This window comes from Syngnathus typhle, linkage group LG10 (assembly GCF_033458585.1).
Source record: "Syngnathus typhle isolate RoL2023-S1 ecotype Sweden linkage group LG10, RoL_Styp_1.0, whole genome shotgun sequence".
Classification (NCBI taxonomy): Eukaryota; Metazoa; Chordata; class Actinopteri; order Syngnathiformes; family Syngnathidae; genus Syngnathus; species Syngnathus typhle.
The window spans coordinates 7,782,991-7,801,841 of NC_083747.1; the positions used below are offsets into that span (position 1 = coordinate 7,782,991).

General features: G+C 39.8%; 1 protein-coding gene across 2 annotated transcripts in view; it reads right to left on the minus strand.

The window, feature by feature from the left end:
• Nucleotides 1-18,851, minus strand: part of LOC133161371 (low-density lipoprotein receptor class A domain-containing protein 4-like) — a 95,804-nt gene that overhangs the window by 59,070 nt on the left and 17,883 nt on the right. For both annotated transcript variants that reach the window (XM_061289816.1, XM_061289817.1), the window contains 2 exons: nt 7,214-7,425; nt 6,713-6,999 (listed from right to left, as the gene is read on the minus strand). In XM_061289816.1, coding sequence (XP_061145800.1) covers nt 6,713-6,752 — 40 coding nt within the window. In that variant the 5' untranslated portion in view covers nt 6,753-6,999; nt 7,214-7,425. The remainder of the gene's footprint in view (nt 1-6,712; nt 7,000-7,213; nt 7,426-18,851) is intronic.

The window sequence follows — 18,851 nt, forward strand, 5'->3', positions numbered from 1 at the left end:
CATTTACAGAAGTCAGGAACATGTCAAGTGCAGGCAAATGCTTGATGATCTCATCAGTTTGAATCAGTGTGCTGTAAATAGCTAAAAACGTTATCTTAATGTAAGATTTTTAATGTAATGTCACACTAGGCAAAGGAACTGGAATTTAGGTGTCAAATGTGCTTAAGTACAATATGAATTGCTGTGTCAAGATAGGCTGGAACGTCTGCCTCAGTTGTCATTCTATACAGGATGTACCCAAAGTCATCTAGGATGGGCTTTGGCATCTCCGTGTCCCGGAATCGTTTAAGTGTTTAAAAAAAAAAATGGAGTGATTGGTCTGCTACAGACAGAAATGTGTCAAGTGTGAAATCGTCAAACTAGTTCCAACAGCCAAATCTGTTTAGAGCTCCCAAACTATGACCGTTTGCTTTAATCATCAACTGTGGAGAGCAAAATTGAGTAAAATGGCTGACTCCATTTATTATTCAAACAAGAAAATAATCTCATTTTTGGGTTTTGCAAGAGCGGACTCATGCAGCCTGTGTATTTAAACTGACATGTATTTAAGAGGAAGAAATTCTATATTTTTTCTTTTTTTTCTTAAAAAAAAAAGTCATTTTCAGTTTAGAAAAGGCTGAAAGAAAGCACAAACATCAGCAAGAGAAATGTTTTAGTCAAGCAACATGAGAACTAGCGGTAGTCCCCAATTACATTATGCCATCATCCAAAACAATCACAACAAATTGATGGGCGGCATCGTAATGCTTAGCACATTGACTTCCTTCCACATTCCAGAGACTTGCATGTAAGCTTCATAAATTTGTCCTCAGTGTGTCTGATTCTTTTATTCTATTTGTGTGTGGCCTGCGATTCAAATGAGGATAAGGAGTGTAAACAATGGACAATTTCACCTGCTTGCTTTCTATCCGCTGACCGAGTCTTTGATAAAAAGACATGCATCAGCTTTTGCAGGCCACTAAGGTATTAAATGTGTTGCAGTTGCATCAATGAGCATCCCTCCAAACTACTGTTCTCCTGCTTCATGGCTTTCTTTTTAAGCCTGCTTCCCCTCAGTCCTCCACCCTCCGTGCTTGGAATCCTCAATTTTATCCTATTTTTTTGACCCTGCAGTCCCTATCTTTATCTCCATTGGCCACCTTCTCCTTTTTCTTTGTATTTCGTTGTGCTACCAGGATAATTAAACATGACAGAGTTGTGCTGACTCAGGGCAAATGACACCTATAGTGGAAGAAAGCCAGCTAGTGACAAAACAGCAGGAAGACCTTGAAAATGTGTCTCCTTCCTGCGGACCATATTTGGCATAAGAGTACATTTGGCCAGTCAAACCATGAACACAGTGGAATTGCTTTCTCACTTTATACATTTTTGAGGTAAAACATAAAAAAGCTACTGTACACAAAGACATGCAAAAGAATTGTTTTGGTAAATTCATGAATCCTGAAATAGCACAGTTAGAACATTTGATCATATTGACACTGGGTGTGCTAAAACTTATGGTGTCTGATAATCAAGAGGTTAATTCTCACTAGTGAGTGTCAACCGTCTTCAGTTTTCCCGTTGTCAGCTTAAAAGCTGTATACGCCCAAAATGGCATGAATATTATTCCATTCCACACATTAAGTATGTACCAAAACAACACATGTTCACACACCCACACACTATGGTGCCATCCGAGCAGTGCATCTCAGCACGAAGGCAACGCCGACAGGCAGATCCAAAATAACATCTTCAACTGAGTAACTGCTATCACCAACTGAATCAGAGGAGATAGGCAGTCTGGCTGCCTGCTCAGCTAAACAAATCAAGACTGGTTATGCAAGCTTGCACAGAAAAATATGCGCCTGGGCCATGAAAAAAAAAAAAAAAGAAAGCAGAAAACAGTTTGAAATTATGTCATTTTCGGAATGCCTACCAACAAATACTTTGCTTTCAATTATGTTGGGATGCTGTGCAACCTCATAATAAAGAAATATTATCATCCTAGAAGAGCTCATTTTGCTTTAGGGGAAAAGTACAGCAACGGTTCATTTTAAAAGGTTCAAATGTGAGTTTATCCCTTCAGCGTTGCAAGTGACGTCAGGTGTGACAAACTGGCGAGCAGTTCAGGTATGCCGCCTCTTGACCGGAGTGAACGTTTCTTTCTGACCAATCGTGATTATTTCATAATTTAGCAACATTCTTATACCCTGCATGATGGATTTGTCCAGATGATGATTTGGGACTCCCAACAAGGACTGGCTAATATGAATTAGCCGTCCGTGTTCAATAGTGTCAGGATACCAACATTTTGCTGATGCCCCATGACACACTTGAAGAATTTGTTTCCCTATAGTGATTCTTTGATCGTGATAGTATGTTGTTATTCTTACAGGCAAGATTTCAGCGGAGAGATAAACCAAATGTAGGTTAATGGATGTCTTGATTTAGGGAACTGTTCTTAATCATTCAGCTCCAGGGGTTCTTTTCAGTGTCTTCGTTGTTTGTCATCTTATCATTTTGCCAAATTCAATAAAGTACTGCAGTAAAACAGAAACTATAATCTCCTTGCTGCATGCATAGCCCGTAATGTAATTTTGGTGGAATACTTGCAACTCAGTCAAACATACAGTAGATCTTCAAAATCAATCTCCAGAATCAATACTACATGCCAAGCTTGTTAGAGGTGAAAAATGAAGAAGTTCACCGCTGTGTTGACAGGAAGAGCGGTACATATAATGTGTTTGAAGCCTCGGGCCCAAGAGCGGGCAGGCAGCGGCAGCTCCTCCTCTAATAACCCCAACCTGTCAGTCACTTAATGGATGGGCAAGGGCTCCACATGGAGACAGCTCAATATGGATTGACTTTGGTGGAAGACCACACCACAAGAGGTGGACGGTGAGAGGGGGGAGGAGATGATAGACAGTTTAAGATAAATTGAGATGGGCAGAGAAAGGTGACCAGAGATGGAGAGGAAGATTGTATCCAAGCGAGAAAACCAGGACTCAAATTGAAGATGACAGCAGGAAACACTCTGTGACTGACTACAGCTAAGTTGGACATTTTAAAGTATGAGAGCTAAAATGATGAAGAAGTAGGAGTCTTACTCTAAAATGTACTTACAATCAGAGTGTTGACGCTAGTGTTTTTTTTTTCACCGAATGTTGTGGTTTGACAGATTTGACAGTTTTTTTGTAATATATGGCAAGCTTTAGTCATTTTGTAAATCCAGAAGACACGGGGAAAATTGTAACACTGCTGCTTTTTGTTTAAAAGGAAAGTCAATTCCAAATGTTGCTTTACAATATGTTTTAGAGTATGTATCATGGCATTTTGATTAAGATTGCGTTTTTGGAATATAAGCGAAGCAGGTCAGCTGTTATTGGTTATGACTTGAGACATGTTGACTGTGATGTCCTTTTCAGTCGACCGCAAGCAAAATAGCAGCCCCCTGAGCTGGATAAAAACTGAGATGGATTTTAGCTCTTTAATTCCTATTCCACAAACTAAACATTAATCGGAACACTATGCTTTGACTGCACAGAACACATAATTACAATTTAGATTGACTTCAATAAGGAATCACACGAACTATATCGATAAAGACCCAAAAATGTCAAATAATTCAGTTAGATTTTATACTGAAAAAAAAACATATCATGCAAAAAAGTGACTACACACAAATATGAGTTCCTTAAAGATTGAATAATCTAGGAAAGATGTTGAATATGAAATTTGTGGTAAAAGTAGATCATGAACTTGAAACGCCAATCACTCTGGTTGTTCATGAATCATTTGTTCCTGCATTTCCTAACAGAATTTCCATTGATGGTCAATGATTCAAGATGTTCTTGGTAGCTACTGAAGGAGCACTTTTCGCACTTTATTTGAATGTGTACAAATGTAAAAGAGGGTCTCATCTCATTCTCCTCATTCTCCTCTCCTTGGACATCCAGATTGCAGTGCATGATCCTATTGATCCCTTACACAATAAATTGCCAATGGTGTTGGTTAATTGACAAAGTGTATATCTACTTTTGGCTTGACCTAGAAAAAAATGAATCTTATGGAACATATTAGGCATGAATTTACAAGAAACATGAATCAAAATGCGCTTTGTGAGTAATTGGGTGCCTGCTCGATGATCCAATAAAACAGCCCACTTTTACTTGGATAGTCAATGACCAAAATAAAAGATCCAGGATCCATTTCCAGGTCTGAGCTCAAATTTGAGAAAAAGACCAGAATATTAAAGGCCATATGTTATTTTGTTTAAAATATTATGTGTCTTGACAAATTTAGTCCCAGCTCAGATTTTGTTTTTAAATTCAGTCTTCTATCAGACACTTGTGTGTCAAGGTAGAACAATAAAGGTGACTTAACAGTATTGAACATATTGATCACAATGCACATTATGCTAGCCAGTTAGTATTATTAAGCAATATTAACTGTTAAAAAGACGAAATATACATCCGTCCATCCGTCTGTCCGTCCGTCCATCCGTCCAGCCAGACTATAGTAAACAGTAAAGTAAATATGTTTTTAAAGCATCTCTGGCAACACTGAATGGAAATGGAACAAAATGAAGTAGCAGCATCACAATAAAACCAACATCTTGCTTCTATTGATCGTGGCACCAAAACGCTCAGTAACTCCAGACAAAGAACTTGGAAACCGCCAGAGTCAATTCTGCTTGGAATTTGAGTTATCTCATTCATGGTAACTTCTTTGTCTGAATGTGGACGCTCCACTGCAAATTCCTGTTTGATGATCAACCGTCTCAACAATGAAGACTTTGATTCTGGATTTCTGCGTATTAACAGGTGTTTTCAAGTGACATATTTTAGATAGCACTGTGTTTACATTCACTGAACACATGAAATAACCCCATATATGTGATGAAGCATATTGGAACTGTTTCACTATGGAGAAAAATCAGAATTGTGCCATTTGAAGCATGTAGTATAATGCTTTCTGTGCCATCTGTAGCTCAGGAAACAACCCTCGGGACAGCTTGTTAACATTTAAACATAGGTCTTCTGCTTTTTTTTTTTTTTTTTTACCCGCCCCCTAAAGTTAAACTTGTAGCACTATAGGGAATCAGCATGGATTGAAATCTATAGAAGCAGACATAAACACAGACAGCAATGGACTGATTCAGAGTCTAGACATGGTGTGTAAATTTATTTTACCTCACGTGAACTACACACGGTAAACAAAATCCCATTTTAACCTTGTTGCTATTGACCACTGCTGTCTGCCTACACCTGAATCTCAGTGCTTGTGTTTACTGGCAATGATGACTTTCCCTCGACCCCTCAGGACCTTTGTAGAAACTGGTCACACCAGACTAACACACAAACACACGCACGCATGCAAGTGTGCAAAGCTAATGCATTATGCAACACGTGCCCTGAAAAACAAAGAAGATTCTTCCATATTCATTGTAGTTGCCACACTTGTAGTGACAGTAAGGTGCATGAAATTATTTACTGGTAAATTGGCCTGTTAAAATAGTCAAAGTAGATTCAATCTAGAAGATTTACTTGAATTGATTGTGTGAACATATTTGGGTCTCTGCAGTACCATACTGTAATTACTGTAGTTTCCCTCTTAAATTTTGTGAACGTGCATGCTTGTTTGTCTATACCACAGGTGTCAAACCCAAGGCCCGGGGGCCAGATACGGCCCGCCACATGATATTATGTGGCCCGCGAAGACAGCTTGTGCATCAAATCCGTGTCGTTACTAGAACTTCAAATTGTCTTCACTTTTAATATCTTTTCTTTTTTTTTTTTTAATATCTGACCAGTTTTTACTCGTCTAATTTGAAAACGAGTTATTTGTCAGTTTGTTTTGTAGCTTTTACTGTATATAATATGAGGTGCTCATACATTTATTTGTATACATATATACATAACGGCCCTCTGAAAGAAGCTATGACTACAATGCGGCCCGCGAAAAAAAAGAGTTTGAAACCCCTGGTCAGTATATGTTTTTGCATCGGCTAGCAACCTGTCAAGGGTGTACCTCACTCATGAGGGATGCCTGTTGCCTACTGTTATATAGATGAGGGGTTAGTATTTTACTTCATAATGATGCTTTCTGTTCCTCCAACTACTGTGTCAACAATTCATCACAATATGAGATGCCAACTGCAAATTACTGAGCAAACATCCTACATGTCTCGATATAAATGAAAACATCATTTGCACATTTTACTGTTGAGAATAAAGAGTCAACACGTGATTTATACGACGCTCATAAAGACGCAGTCATACAGCAGTGCTTGCGGGAAGAAATATGTTTTTGCCTATATTTCTGTCCATTATTAATATAGCAATACTAATTAGCAATAGAACAGAAAAGTAGAATCTTGTCAGTAAATCACAGCAGCATGTAAGACGTACACTTACACACTTCCTAGAGGTGTGTGCTTGTGTTTTGGTCCGTGTGATGTGAGACATCAAACAGTTTCAGGAAACGTATTTTTCGATTTTCAATGTTGCCCGGGGCCGATAAAACTGCTGCTACAGCAGTTTTCTTGAGAAGTATGAACCATTGAACTAAGTCAAATACACTGCAAAAAAGAACAAATCGGAGTCATGTGGGGTACATTGTGTCCTTCGTTTCAGGACGTATTGTTTACAACAATGCAACAATCTCAGTCTAACACACACGCACGCACTCAGCACACACAGACACACCTAATAAGGATATAATCAGTGTTTACCTTTGAATGCGTTTGTGTCTGGCGAGTCAGTTTCCTGCATAGTGCTCCTTCCAGCACTCTGACAGCTGCCGCCAATGCTGCGATGGCCAACAGGCCAACCTTAACCGGTCAGACCCGACGCCACTGGGGCAAGAATGGGCGGACGAGAGGAAGGTGCATCTCCGACCAGACTCGCAGCCATCTTTCGTCATCAGCATGGAAACAAATTGCACTCGCAATTCTTGTGTTGCAAGCTGAACAGCAGTGGCGTGACGGTCGGGTTGCCTTTGAGGGTCGGTGCTACCGCTCTGTCAAGAAGTCACAAAGTAACTGTTAAAGAGGGTAGTGTGCGGATGAGTGCGATGAAGTCTTTTCCTGGGTTGGAGCCAGCAATTTGAGTCTGGAGTCTTAGCCAACGAGGGTGAATGAAGGTTAAGGATGTTTGAGAGTATGACGTGGCTGAACTGCAGTCCATCCTCCGAGGCTGGCAGTCATGGGCAATAGCATAAATTTTTGGCACACCTTTTAATCTGTCTGTCTGCAGACAAGCATCTCATCCATTTCCAGCAGATTCTCCTAGCGTGCGTCTGCCTCCGTCTTCTCGGCCTGTGTCACGGTCTAATCAACGTGCGGCCTTGTCCTTCTCCAACTTGTGCAATTTGGCTCTCACTGTCTTTCCTCTGTCATTTGTCCTGTTGGTGCAGTCTGAAACGCTCACACTGGCACCATTACAGCTGGAGAGGACAATGAGAGAAAAGAGGGAAAATCTCAGTGAAACAACAGGTGAAATGAAAACATCCCATCCTAGACTAACTGCTGCCACCAAAATAACTATCATCCATAACCTCCCACTCACAGCCCTTTGACATACAGAGCAGACGACGATCCACAAGTGTGTGAGTGTGTGTCGCCAATTGTATGGGAGGTGGGTGGCTGCCTGGCATGGCCCCTTTTAGTTCCCCTCACCCACAAGGTTCTTACATGAAAGGAAAAAAGTTTCTCTGAAAGCCAAGCGCCGCCCGTGACCCTATTTCACAGAACAGGGGAGAGATAGAGCACCATGTGGCACTTTGAAGTCGGCCTGATAAACAGGGCTAGCGGAGGAGGCTACAGCTGCTGAAAAAACAAAACTTTATTTACATTTCAAAAGTGCTAAGTACCGCTCTTTTGGATCCTGGAAAGAAATTAAATACCGCAAAACCGAAGGAGCTTTTTTGTGGGTTTGGGGGATCAGTGAATGACAGAGGGGAAACTGCAGTTCAATTGGCGATGCTCCTGAGAGCATTCAAGTGAAAAAAAGAGCGGAAGAAAATCAGGATAAAACCAAAGTATCAAAGTAGTAGAGGTTGTTGAGGAAGAAAAGGCTTACAAACGGCACCCCCCCAAAAAAGAAACTTGCAAAAGCAACCACATAATAAACATGAAAACCCCTCCCATGATTATGAAGCGGATAGATGCGATGGGGGCGGAAATCAGACATAGAATGAGCAGCGTGGGTTTGAAAGAGAAAAGAAGCAGTAACAAGATGGGAGAATACGGGAAGGAGGGACCATGTTGGCGTCAAAAGCAGACAGAAGATAAACAAACACACGCCCTGTCTGTGGTTTGGAAGAGCTTGACACATCTCTGCTCTGCTTTCCTGCTTTTATCAGGCCTTATCACAACACAGTTACACATGACAGCCTGTGCTCAGACAAATGGGACAGCAAAGGAACACGCTCAAACCTTGTAAAGCTGAGTCGTGGTCATTTGGAACGTTAGCTTATAAGAAAACAAGAGGGATGATATCAGTGGCGTGCAGTCAGGGCCGCTGGCCAAACATCAGAGACAATGACCATTAGAACTTAGATGAATCGTATTATACATTAGCTTCTTTGTGTGTCTTGGCGTCACAGCTTTCAGTCACAGCATGACTATTTCTTTGAGCCAATCAGATTTTAAATTCAACACTCAGTGCCTTTGCAATGGCTCAGAATGACCTCAGCACCTTACCAGCCTCGGATTGGTTGATTGAAGCAGCTCAAAACAGAGGATGAATGTTATTGCGAGTTCATTCAAGGCAATCTTTTCAAGAAAAACAAAACTTTTTGAGGATACTGTAGGTCAGCCAACACTGCATAGTAGTTGGCTTTGTTGTTTCAATGTGTACAAGAATTTATCTGCTACTCCTAAAGCTGCAACAGCTAGCAAATGAGGATGGATTTTGTTTATAAATAATAAGCATCACTGGTGAATATGATTTATTATATCCATTAAAAAATGTTTATGTTATCTGAAAAAATTCCAATGAAATGTCGTCAGTGCTCAAAACATGTTTCCCCACCAGACTCCCATAGAAGTCAGTTCATTATGTCAAAGGTCATCTAAGGACAAAATACTACAGCTCCAACTACAATTTACATACTGTAGCTATTCCGTGTGTGTGTGTGTGAATCCAGCTGTGCTGAGGGCAGCCAGCTGACATGACAAGCAATCCAAATCCAGCTTGTGATTATGGAATTTGACCTCAGGGTGGACATGTTTGTGTGTGCGCTCCGGTCATCTGAGGACATTACGTCTCTTTGCAAAGTTTGGATCCTTTAAGCTTTTGCACATACAGTGCACCTGCCATCTCAGATTCAAACTGAACACTATTTTATTTGTGTCCTTGTTTGGCCTTTATTTATTGTAATTAATCTTCTTACATTCCAAATAACCTATGCATGGTCAATGCCGATGGTTGGTTTATCAGTACGGAATAACAATTTAACCTGGGTTGGAGGCCACAGGGAGGTGAAATCGTTGATGGAAAATAAAAGGGGGGGGGGGGGGTATGTTCTTTAGTGCTTAATAAAACCCATGAGTGAGTTGTTAAGCACTGGCAAACATTAAAGTCAGTCATATCACTTATTTGAAATGACTACACTGCAAATATTTCTTCAAATCTAGACATCTTAAGAAATTAAGTTGAAAGAAAAAAGATGTAAGCTTACAGATAATTATTAATGAGACCAAAAGGAAAGAACGATTTAAGCGGTATGTAATCCGTGTTATATACCACAAAATATCACCTAGAAATAAATGATGAAAATCTTGCCCCTTCCTCACATTTAAAAGGCAATTTTTATTTGATTAAAACTTTGCATTGTTTTGGAAGTTTGAAAAACTTAATATGATACCTTTGTGTGTATGAGAGAGCGAGAGAGAGAGAAGCACAAAGTGGCATGAGGTTTATCCGGCTGAAATGGCAAGCATGCCATGAATATAATTGCACAGCAAGGAAACAAGTGAGATGCTCTTTCGGTGTCGAGAGTTCTGCCCGGAAAATAATCGTTTCAATATGCAACCCCCATTTGTTTGTACTTTGTCTGACTCATGGCTACTAGTGGTGGGTTGAGGAAAATCAATTGCTTCACTCAACAACTCAAAAGTGTTATAAATGACGTTCAAGTTTGTTTCTACTAAAAGGTAAATATGGACACAGCAGTGTCTGGGTGAGTTTCCATTTGTTTGCTGCTGATATAAACATTCAGACAAGAACACTGATGAGGGCCATCACTAGGTTCAATGCACAATACGTTTGTCAAATGTTGCTTTCAAGGTTTAAGAATGCACAATGTAAAATCAACTTTTGTGCGCAACTAGATAGATGTAACAAATCATACTGAAACTTAGAATTCACTATATGTCCATCATGAGCTCAAAGTATCATGTGTGAGTGAATTAAAACCCTTATTTTTGTAATATTGCCAAGGGAAGCAAAGCAACACAGTTATATAACACAAAATATTTTCTACACCCTCATGGAGCATCTTTCTGTTCTACTTCTGCCAGGTTGTAGACAGCAATATGCTAAAGATGCTGCTCGTGGCATAGCATCTCACTGCAACACTCATCTGGAAGTACTTGGGGCTTGGGAAGCATTTGAGTCACAGGCAGATATTTTTTCCTTGGGGTGGCGGGACCAAGTGTAGAAACTCAAAAAATATTTCGAAAAATTTCAATAAAGCTTAATGACGAGTTCCCTACAGGGGACGGGTGGAAATGCGGTAAAGAAAAAATCCTGGTACCTAAAAATACCTAAAAGTCAATTATTTGACCAGGCACCTGGGGGTCCAAGCAAATTTCATAGTTGAAATCCCACCAGAGTGCTGTTGAAGAAATAGCAGTTTTTCAAAAGATGCCAGTCTGCATCGTGACTGCTGTCAAGGTGCCCAGCAGCTTTATTGGCACAGAATACAGCCAATGTGCCATTAAAGCTGTTGTCATGGGTGTCAAACCGAAGGCCCGGGGGCCGGATACGGCCCACCACATCATTTTATGTGGCCCGCAAAGATAAAATGTGCATCAACTTCATGTGTCAATACTAAAATTACAAATTGTTTACTTTAAAAAATATATATATATATATTGCTGGCAATATTTATTACCATTCATCATTTAAAAATATTTCAACAGTTTCTACTAGTCTCTTATTTCCAAAACAATTATTCCTAAATTCATAATGGCCCTTTGAAGGAACCTACGACGAGGATGCGGTCCGCAGCAGAAATGAGTTTGACAGTTCTTCTGTATGTTATAAACAACAAGAACGTTGTCTGTGGCACGTAGGCATGCATGACCTCTTACTTTCAGTTCAATTACTAGTTTTACTTGTTAGGTGAGACGTTTCCTGTAGATGAGTTACTTGAATGATAGTTTTCACCAAATAGCTCCAATTAATGACTTTAAGTACATCACTAAGTCCTCAGAAGCTTTTGGTAATGTGCTCGTAGATCACTTAAGGAAAGACACTTTTTCACACACAGATGGACGAAGATAACACCACTGATGATTAATGAGAGATCCACTTTACTCTACTTCATTAGTCCCATCTGTACTGTACTTCAGGTTGACGATCTTGGCCAGTGGCCAGCGTGCAGTTCACGGAGGCTTATTAAGGGTGGGCCCAGCATCTAGCGTCTCGCACCTTAGTAAAGATTTAGCTGCTTTGTTTGACAGGAACACAAAGCAAGGACTTTTTAAAGTTACTCAGTGGATAAAATGAATCCCCCCTTCCAGCATTGCTAAGGGCACCTTGACAAAGTCAGGATGCAGATTAGCATCTTTTCAACGACTAATTAAAATGCATTTTCTGACTCCTTTTTCTATATCTGTCTGTGATGCAGGCAGCACAATAGAGTCGCGATTAGCAAGTCTGCAGATTGCGTTTGAATCGTGGTTAAGGAGTTGACTTAGGACAGGCTGATCAGTGCTTTAAAGCCTTTTGCAAACAAGAAGAAAATGTAGAAACTCCCACACTTGCTTTTAGTACAATGCTACTTTGCTATCAAGTTGCCCTTAAGCAAAACATTGCACCTCCTCACTCTCGGCTCATTTATTCTGGAACTTGATTCTAGCACAAGTTATTGATTGCTACAGATATGGAAAGTCTTAATACATAGGTTCTTGGTAGTGCAAAAAAATTCTCTTGGAAACCCCCCCCCAAAGAATTGGAGTGGGCCTTAAATTTGACAAGAATGTCAATATAAACACGTATCAACAATGATTTGTTTCTTGTACTGGAGAATAAAAAGTCTGCACTATTTACAAGACATTTATACAATAATTCCCCAAAACAAGAGTTGTGTCAAGATGACACTCGACTCACTTAATTTAATTGATTCTATTGAAGCTGTTTTACTACAGTAAACAATTAACTGAATTGACTTGTGATGACATTCATGCATATAATCATTTGGAAAAACGAGCAAATGTATCAATCACCGGCAAAGTCAAAATGGTTTGAAAATGTGAAATGAGGCAAAGAAAAAGAAAAGAAAAATTGCAGTAAAATCAAACAAAGATGAGCGTCAGGCGTCATTTATCACACTCCTGCCTGTCTCACGCTGTCTGCCAGCTGAGTTGACATATTTGAAGGAGATTCATCAGGCTATGTATCATCACTGGTATGGAAAGGCACACAGTTTGAAGGTTTCAATAGCTGCAATGACAGAGGACAACGGAGCAATACAAAGAGAGAAAAGTTAAAAATGGGAAAAATTAGCCTACTATTCTACTAAAAGACGGGATTTCCGATGAGCTGCAAAAGATTTACATGGCCAACCGTACAACTTTATTGCATCACGGACTGGTTTCATGTATATTTATGAATCAACGCAACCAGAATAGAATAAAAGTATAGCATATAGTATGTGTCTCCTGTGGGAATGGCAGGCAATGACCCCTATAGTGTTTTACATTGTAATATGGCCTTCACAAATAGGATGTTGAAAATGTCACGTTACACAGCGGAGGTTTAATTCTAACAAATAAAGGCTCAGTCAATTCTTTGGCTATTATACTGTTAATAATTTTCTGACCAGACCTGCTCTTCTTGTTATACAACAATCACAAAAATCAGACTGAGAAGAGTCAAGGCAAGTGTCTGGGGAGTGGAGGGAAATATATGTTCTTAAAGTTCAGACAGGCAGCAGAGTCAAACAGAATGACCCGCTCTCCAGAGAACAGTCTAACTGTCTGGAAGGAAATAAATTCCTCCGACTAAACACGAACGGAATGATGCCACTGATGCAACACACATGCGCACATAAACAGGAGCATGCATTTACACGCACGCATGCACAAACGCACGCACACACACACGCACACACACACAGTGAATTGATGGGCAATTTGTTGCAAACAGATGAAAAAAGGAGACCGAATGTTCCCAGTTGTAATGCACAATCTTATTGAATTGAGCCTCGTGATAACAAAGGAGTCCCAAAAACTGCCTCTGCCACTGGACAGGGTAAAAGCATTCATTCATAAATATGTGCAGTGAATTCTTTGGTGTTTTAACCTATATCATTTATCCATACATTTTCATTAGGGCTGCTGGTGAGCTGAAGGCTCTCCCAGCAGACTTTACGAAATTGGCCCAGCACACCCTGGAACAGCAGCCGGTCACAGAGCACACACAAGCATTCACACTCACATTCACACCTTGGGGAAATTTTGCGTCACCAATAAACCTAACATGCGTGTTTTTGAAATGTGGGAGGAAGCCGGAGTAGGTGCAAAAAACCCCACGCAGGAATGGGGAGAACACGCAAACCCAACGGAAGATCTTGAAGAATCTTTCAAAAAGAGGCCATTGTGCTTGCTTCAAGCTTTTTTACCACTCACGGTTGGTTTACGCCAAGAAAATACATAATACACATTGTTTCTTTAACAAAACTGTAAATCTTTGCCTTTCCAAAATAAATATTTACATGCAAACACTGTATATTTGAAAATGAGTAGCGCAGCAAAATAGAGAATACTCAATACTAATATATCAATACTATTAATTATTTTACTCTTGCATGCTACTTTTCTTGTTAAAAACACTTACGGGTATTGTTGAGGGACGGGTCTTTTTAGGCCATTTTAAAAATTCATTTCAAAGGCAAAGGTTGATTTAAGTTGGTCAGCATCACTGTACACGGACTTTTGCGGTGGACTCAACAAAAAACACATTTGCAATTTATTTTATACCAGTATATACAGTAACCTTGATTTTGACAATGACAACATTAGCAAGGTGATAAGGGACCAACAAAACTTGTCTTACGTGAAATGTGCAGCGGGGATTTTAGATAGAGGACAAAACAAAGACGTGAAGGAACACAGTTGGCCTTGTGGGATATTGTGCTCCAAGAATGTTGCAAATTATTTTATGGAGGAAGGGGCTGGAGAGTGACGTCACTGTACTTTGTCCCTTTTCCGCCAATTCTCTCTCAAGTGCAGGCTTTTTCTTTTTGATGGTAAAAATATAGATCAGTATTTCCTAACTTTTATTGAGCCGCCATATTTAGGCACTTTGCCATCACAGCACAAGTCCTCTTGCTGCGCCGTGCTACTCCATGCCATCCAGCAACGCTCCATTCTCCCAACTCCATACAGAATAAATAGCTGAATGCAGTGTGAAAAGGACTTTAGTGGTGGCACAGCACTGCAGCCAATGGCTTAGGAACTACAATTTTGAAAATCTTTGTTTACTGTGAAATTTCTTCAGACAAGCTAGAGTCTTTGTACTGATGCGCAGCAATCCAGAAATAATTCCATTTCAAACAAACCGCGAGAGCTCATGCATGATGTTTGGCAATTTCCATCATAGTAATTAGAGTTACTTTGAGCATTCTAAACATAAGATGTTGTTGCAGTTAACTTTGTGTGTTTCTAAATATTTTTTATTTGTATTTTATTGTTTTTTTCCCAATTGTCGCGTAGTTATTTTTCAGTAGGCAAAGCAACATGTACACACTGACAAACTGCCTTACGCGCACGCGGACACAAGGGCAGTCACAAACACACACACGCGGTGGTAAGCTATTTATACAAATGAGCCACCGTGGCTCAGACAGGCTGAACGGCAAAGGTATTAAAGATGCTGTGAGATTGAAGAGGAGAAAGACTAACAACAGAACAGAGAGCGGTAGCTGAACTTCTCATTAACTGTAAATTGAAAAACAGCCCAAAAAGTCTGCTGGTGGGATAGCTGCAGTGATTTGATCTCACTTTTTTAACCTTCACAAATTGAGTTGAGACACACTTTTTTGCTGTATGCTGGATGGATGGATGGATGGATGGATGGACCGACGGATGGATGGATGGATGGATGGATGGATGGACGGACGGACGGACGGGCGGACGGATGGATGGACGGATGGATGGATGGAATCCAATACGGGTAATATAATCCATATACGATGCTCATGACTGAATGCTTGGGAACTGATGCAAAGAGAGTTCATGTTGATCAGGTTGCCTAGCAACACAATGTGCATGGTACAAATATGAACAAATACAGAATAACCTCCAACTCACAGCCCATTATTTTGACTGGATTGTTTATGATTGGCACTTCAACTCCAGTCATAGGAGTTGCAGGTGTTGCAAGCCTGGATTAGCAGGTGTGAATGCTCCGCACAGGTGAAGAAAAAGTTGACTGGCGCTGAGCCTTTATGTTCCACTAATTAATACGATATAATGTCCAAATTCAGGCGTCATTATAATGCAGTAGGAATGGTTGGGCTGTGGGCGTACAGTATAGGGGCCACGTCTCGCACCTCCCGTCGACACGAACAGCCGAGTTGCCCGGGAACAGTCATCACCCTTCGTTACCAGCAGATCTCAAACGTTCACCAGACCTTTGTACAGCCTCCAGAGTGTGCAAGAGAAAGATCTTACACTAACAGTGCAAGTTTACAGTTCACTCGTTTATCGCAGAGGTTGCAGAATACCAATAATATATGCATGTGAGGTGCACATATTATTTTTCTTCTATTGGGGCCACGCTTCTAATGTTAAACACTTGAATATTTGTTGAATGGTGTGTGTGTGTGTGTGCGTGTTAGCCTCTCTGGTGTTCCGTGACAGGGTCAGTTGAGACCATTGACATGTGCTAGTGTTTAAAGAAGAAACCGTTTGTTCAATAAAGTGATTGAAAGTGCATATGTGGCCTTGTTTATAGTCCCTCTTTACTAACAATCTATTACAAATTACAAGTTGTTCTAACGAGCAGTGGTAGGCTTTACTAAATGATACTAAAGTGTTAAATGATCCTAAACTAATACGCATTATTTTTCTTTCACGCTCACTCCTGGCCCACATTTGCATAAATCTGCAGTGATAGTCCATGTGGAATAATAATCACTGCAAAATCTCTAAATATAGTGAATAATTTAAAATATAAATGGGTTTACCTTTTTTGCCATGCAGATCTGTTTAATGAAAGAAAGGTGATATACTCACTGAAAGCAATGACGGGTGGATGCACGAGTTTATTTAATTGGAATTAATTGTTCTGGCTGTCACTAGACATGTCTGGCATCATTGATAGATGAATGAAGATGTATTTATAATTAATAGTCATTTCAGCTCAAATTAAGTGAAACTCTCCATCATTTCCCACAGCACCCATAAAGAGATCTAACAGCACACAGTGTGTCACGATACCCTTCTTGGGAATCACTAATCCAGCTAATCTACATGTTTTTTTTTTTAATCAAGATCTACATGTGGCAAAAGCTTGTCTGCTGTCACTGTAAACACAACATATTTGAAAAATGTGTCATAAAGATACCTGCTATTTCCAATATGGTTTTAATGCAGGCAAAGCTGTCAATTTGCCTAGGAAGATGATGCTACAATTTGGGATGTAACAGACAGGGGAAAAAAGAGAAAAGGGGAGAGGAATGACTAACAGGATGAAGGGAGATGTCGGATGGGTTGAAGGCGAGCGGCGAAGGATAGAACAACGTGGGTGAGGAAAGGAAAGGAAGAGAAGGCAAGGAAGGGAGTAAATGAAATTAAAGAAAAAAGCGAGAAAAAGAGCCTGTCTGGCACAGTAGACATGAATGCAAAAAAACTTCAGCCAGGGAAAGGAGGGATGTGAAAATGGAAGGGAGAGGGGGCTAATGCAGGGAGGGAGGAGGGGAGTGATGGAGCGATGCAGGCGAGGAGGGAGACGATGCTGACAGAAGCAACCAGGAGGGAATCATTAGACTTGATGGACTCACTGAGGCTGCACTTCATAAACACTGTCTGGCTTGCGAGTATGCACGAGTGTGTGTGTATGCGTGTGTGCGCGTGTGTGTGAGATGGAAGTGAATATGAAGCCTTCTATTGCATGCAGATCTATTTTGTCGGAGGTTCCTCATTTGTCTGTGATTTCTTCAGCAAATCCCCATTTATACGGCCGAGGGGAATGGAGGGAATTGTCGAAATGACATTTTCGGTCTGCCCGCCTGCTTCTATCAGAGTTTATGTTTTACATCAGTATTTTTATGCCCTCTTTTATGATTTTCTGCTTTTTCTTCCAACAAGAACTGTATAATTCAAAGAACAGCACGGAACTACTAAAAGGTTGCAAGCTTATGAACAGTCTGGCACTTTTTGCTATTTTACCACTGCCCAATTGTTTGTTTCTACTTTTTGATATGTATTAGATGTGCTTTGATCGGTGACCGATTGTCATCGGGCAATATTCGTGGAAAAGGATAGCTACTCAAAGCCCTTCATGACCCATCATCATTGTTCTCATTGCTCTCATAGCGTGCTTACTAAAGATACCGTTTGCGGTGAATATTGAAACCTGAGCTGTGAGCAAATTTACACTTCAATATTTACTTTCATCAGCAGTACTGAGTACACTGCTGCAGTTATACTTGAGGAATTGACCTGGATGTCATTATTTCACACAACTTAGAGTCACAGTTTGCTGCTAATTTTATTTTATTTTTAAAAATCTCTCTTAACATTTTTTGTCTTTTTTTTTTAATTTAATTTTTTAGCAGCAAACTGTGACTAAGTTGGGTGAAATATATATATATATATATATATATATATATATATATATATATATATATATATATATATATATATATATATATATATATATATATATATATATATATATATATATATATATATATATATATATATATATATATATATATATATATATATATGGTTGAAGCTGTTCTGGAAAAAATATTTTGGCACATTTGCAAATACAAAAATGCTTTTTCCATTTGCTTAGCTTTTGTCAGTATGATGATACTGAGCTGGTCACCCCCCCTAAGAGTCACAGCACAGTTACATCACACATGTTTCAAAACCCAGAGGCAGCATTTGGTTTCTGCCCCACTGACTATAATCTTACTAGGTTTTATCAGCCTTGCACAGACAAAACTGGGTACAGCACCTGCTGGTAATGATGATGGGATGCAGGTAAAAAAGCAGAAAACCTGAATAAACTCATCAACACACATACACGCACACAAAAAGCCAGTGAATGTGTTGCAGCACATGAATTGTACTTTTAATTAGAATCGGCAGAAGAGTGAAGTGTATCAACAATACAACGTTTATAAAACTCACCATTTCCTGCACCTTTTTTGATCAAAAAATACGAGAGCGAGTAATACCAACCAGGGAAATGTAATTTAATTTAATAACCAGAAAAAAAAAAAAATCTTTTACTTGGAAGCCCACAAATACAAGCACTGTGTATGCACTCATTGAAAGTCCAGTATAGGGGTTGTACAAAGCACTTCAGCCAGAATCTGCAATGTACTTCCACTCTCATCAATGACTCAATTGTGTTCGGCCTACTTTTACTTGGCTAGTAATATTGCTCCGTGTCGTTAAA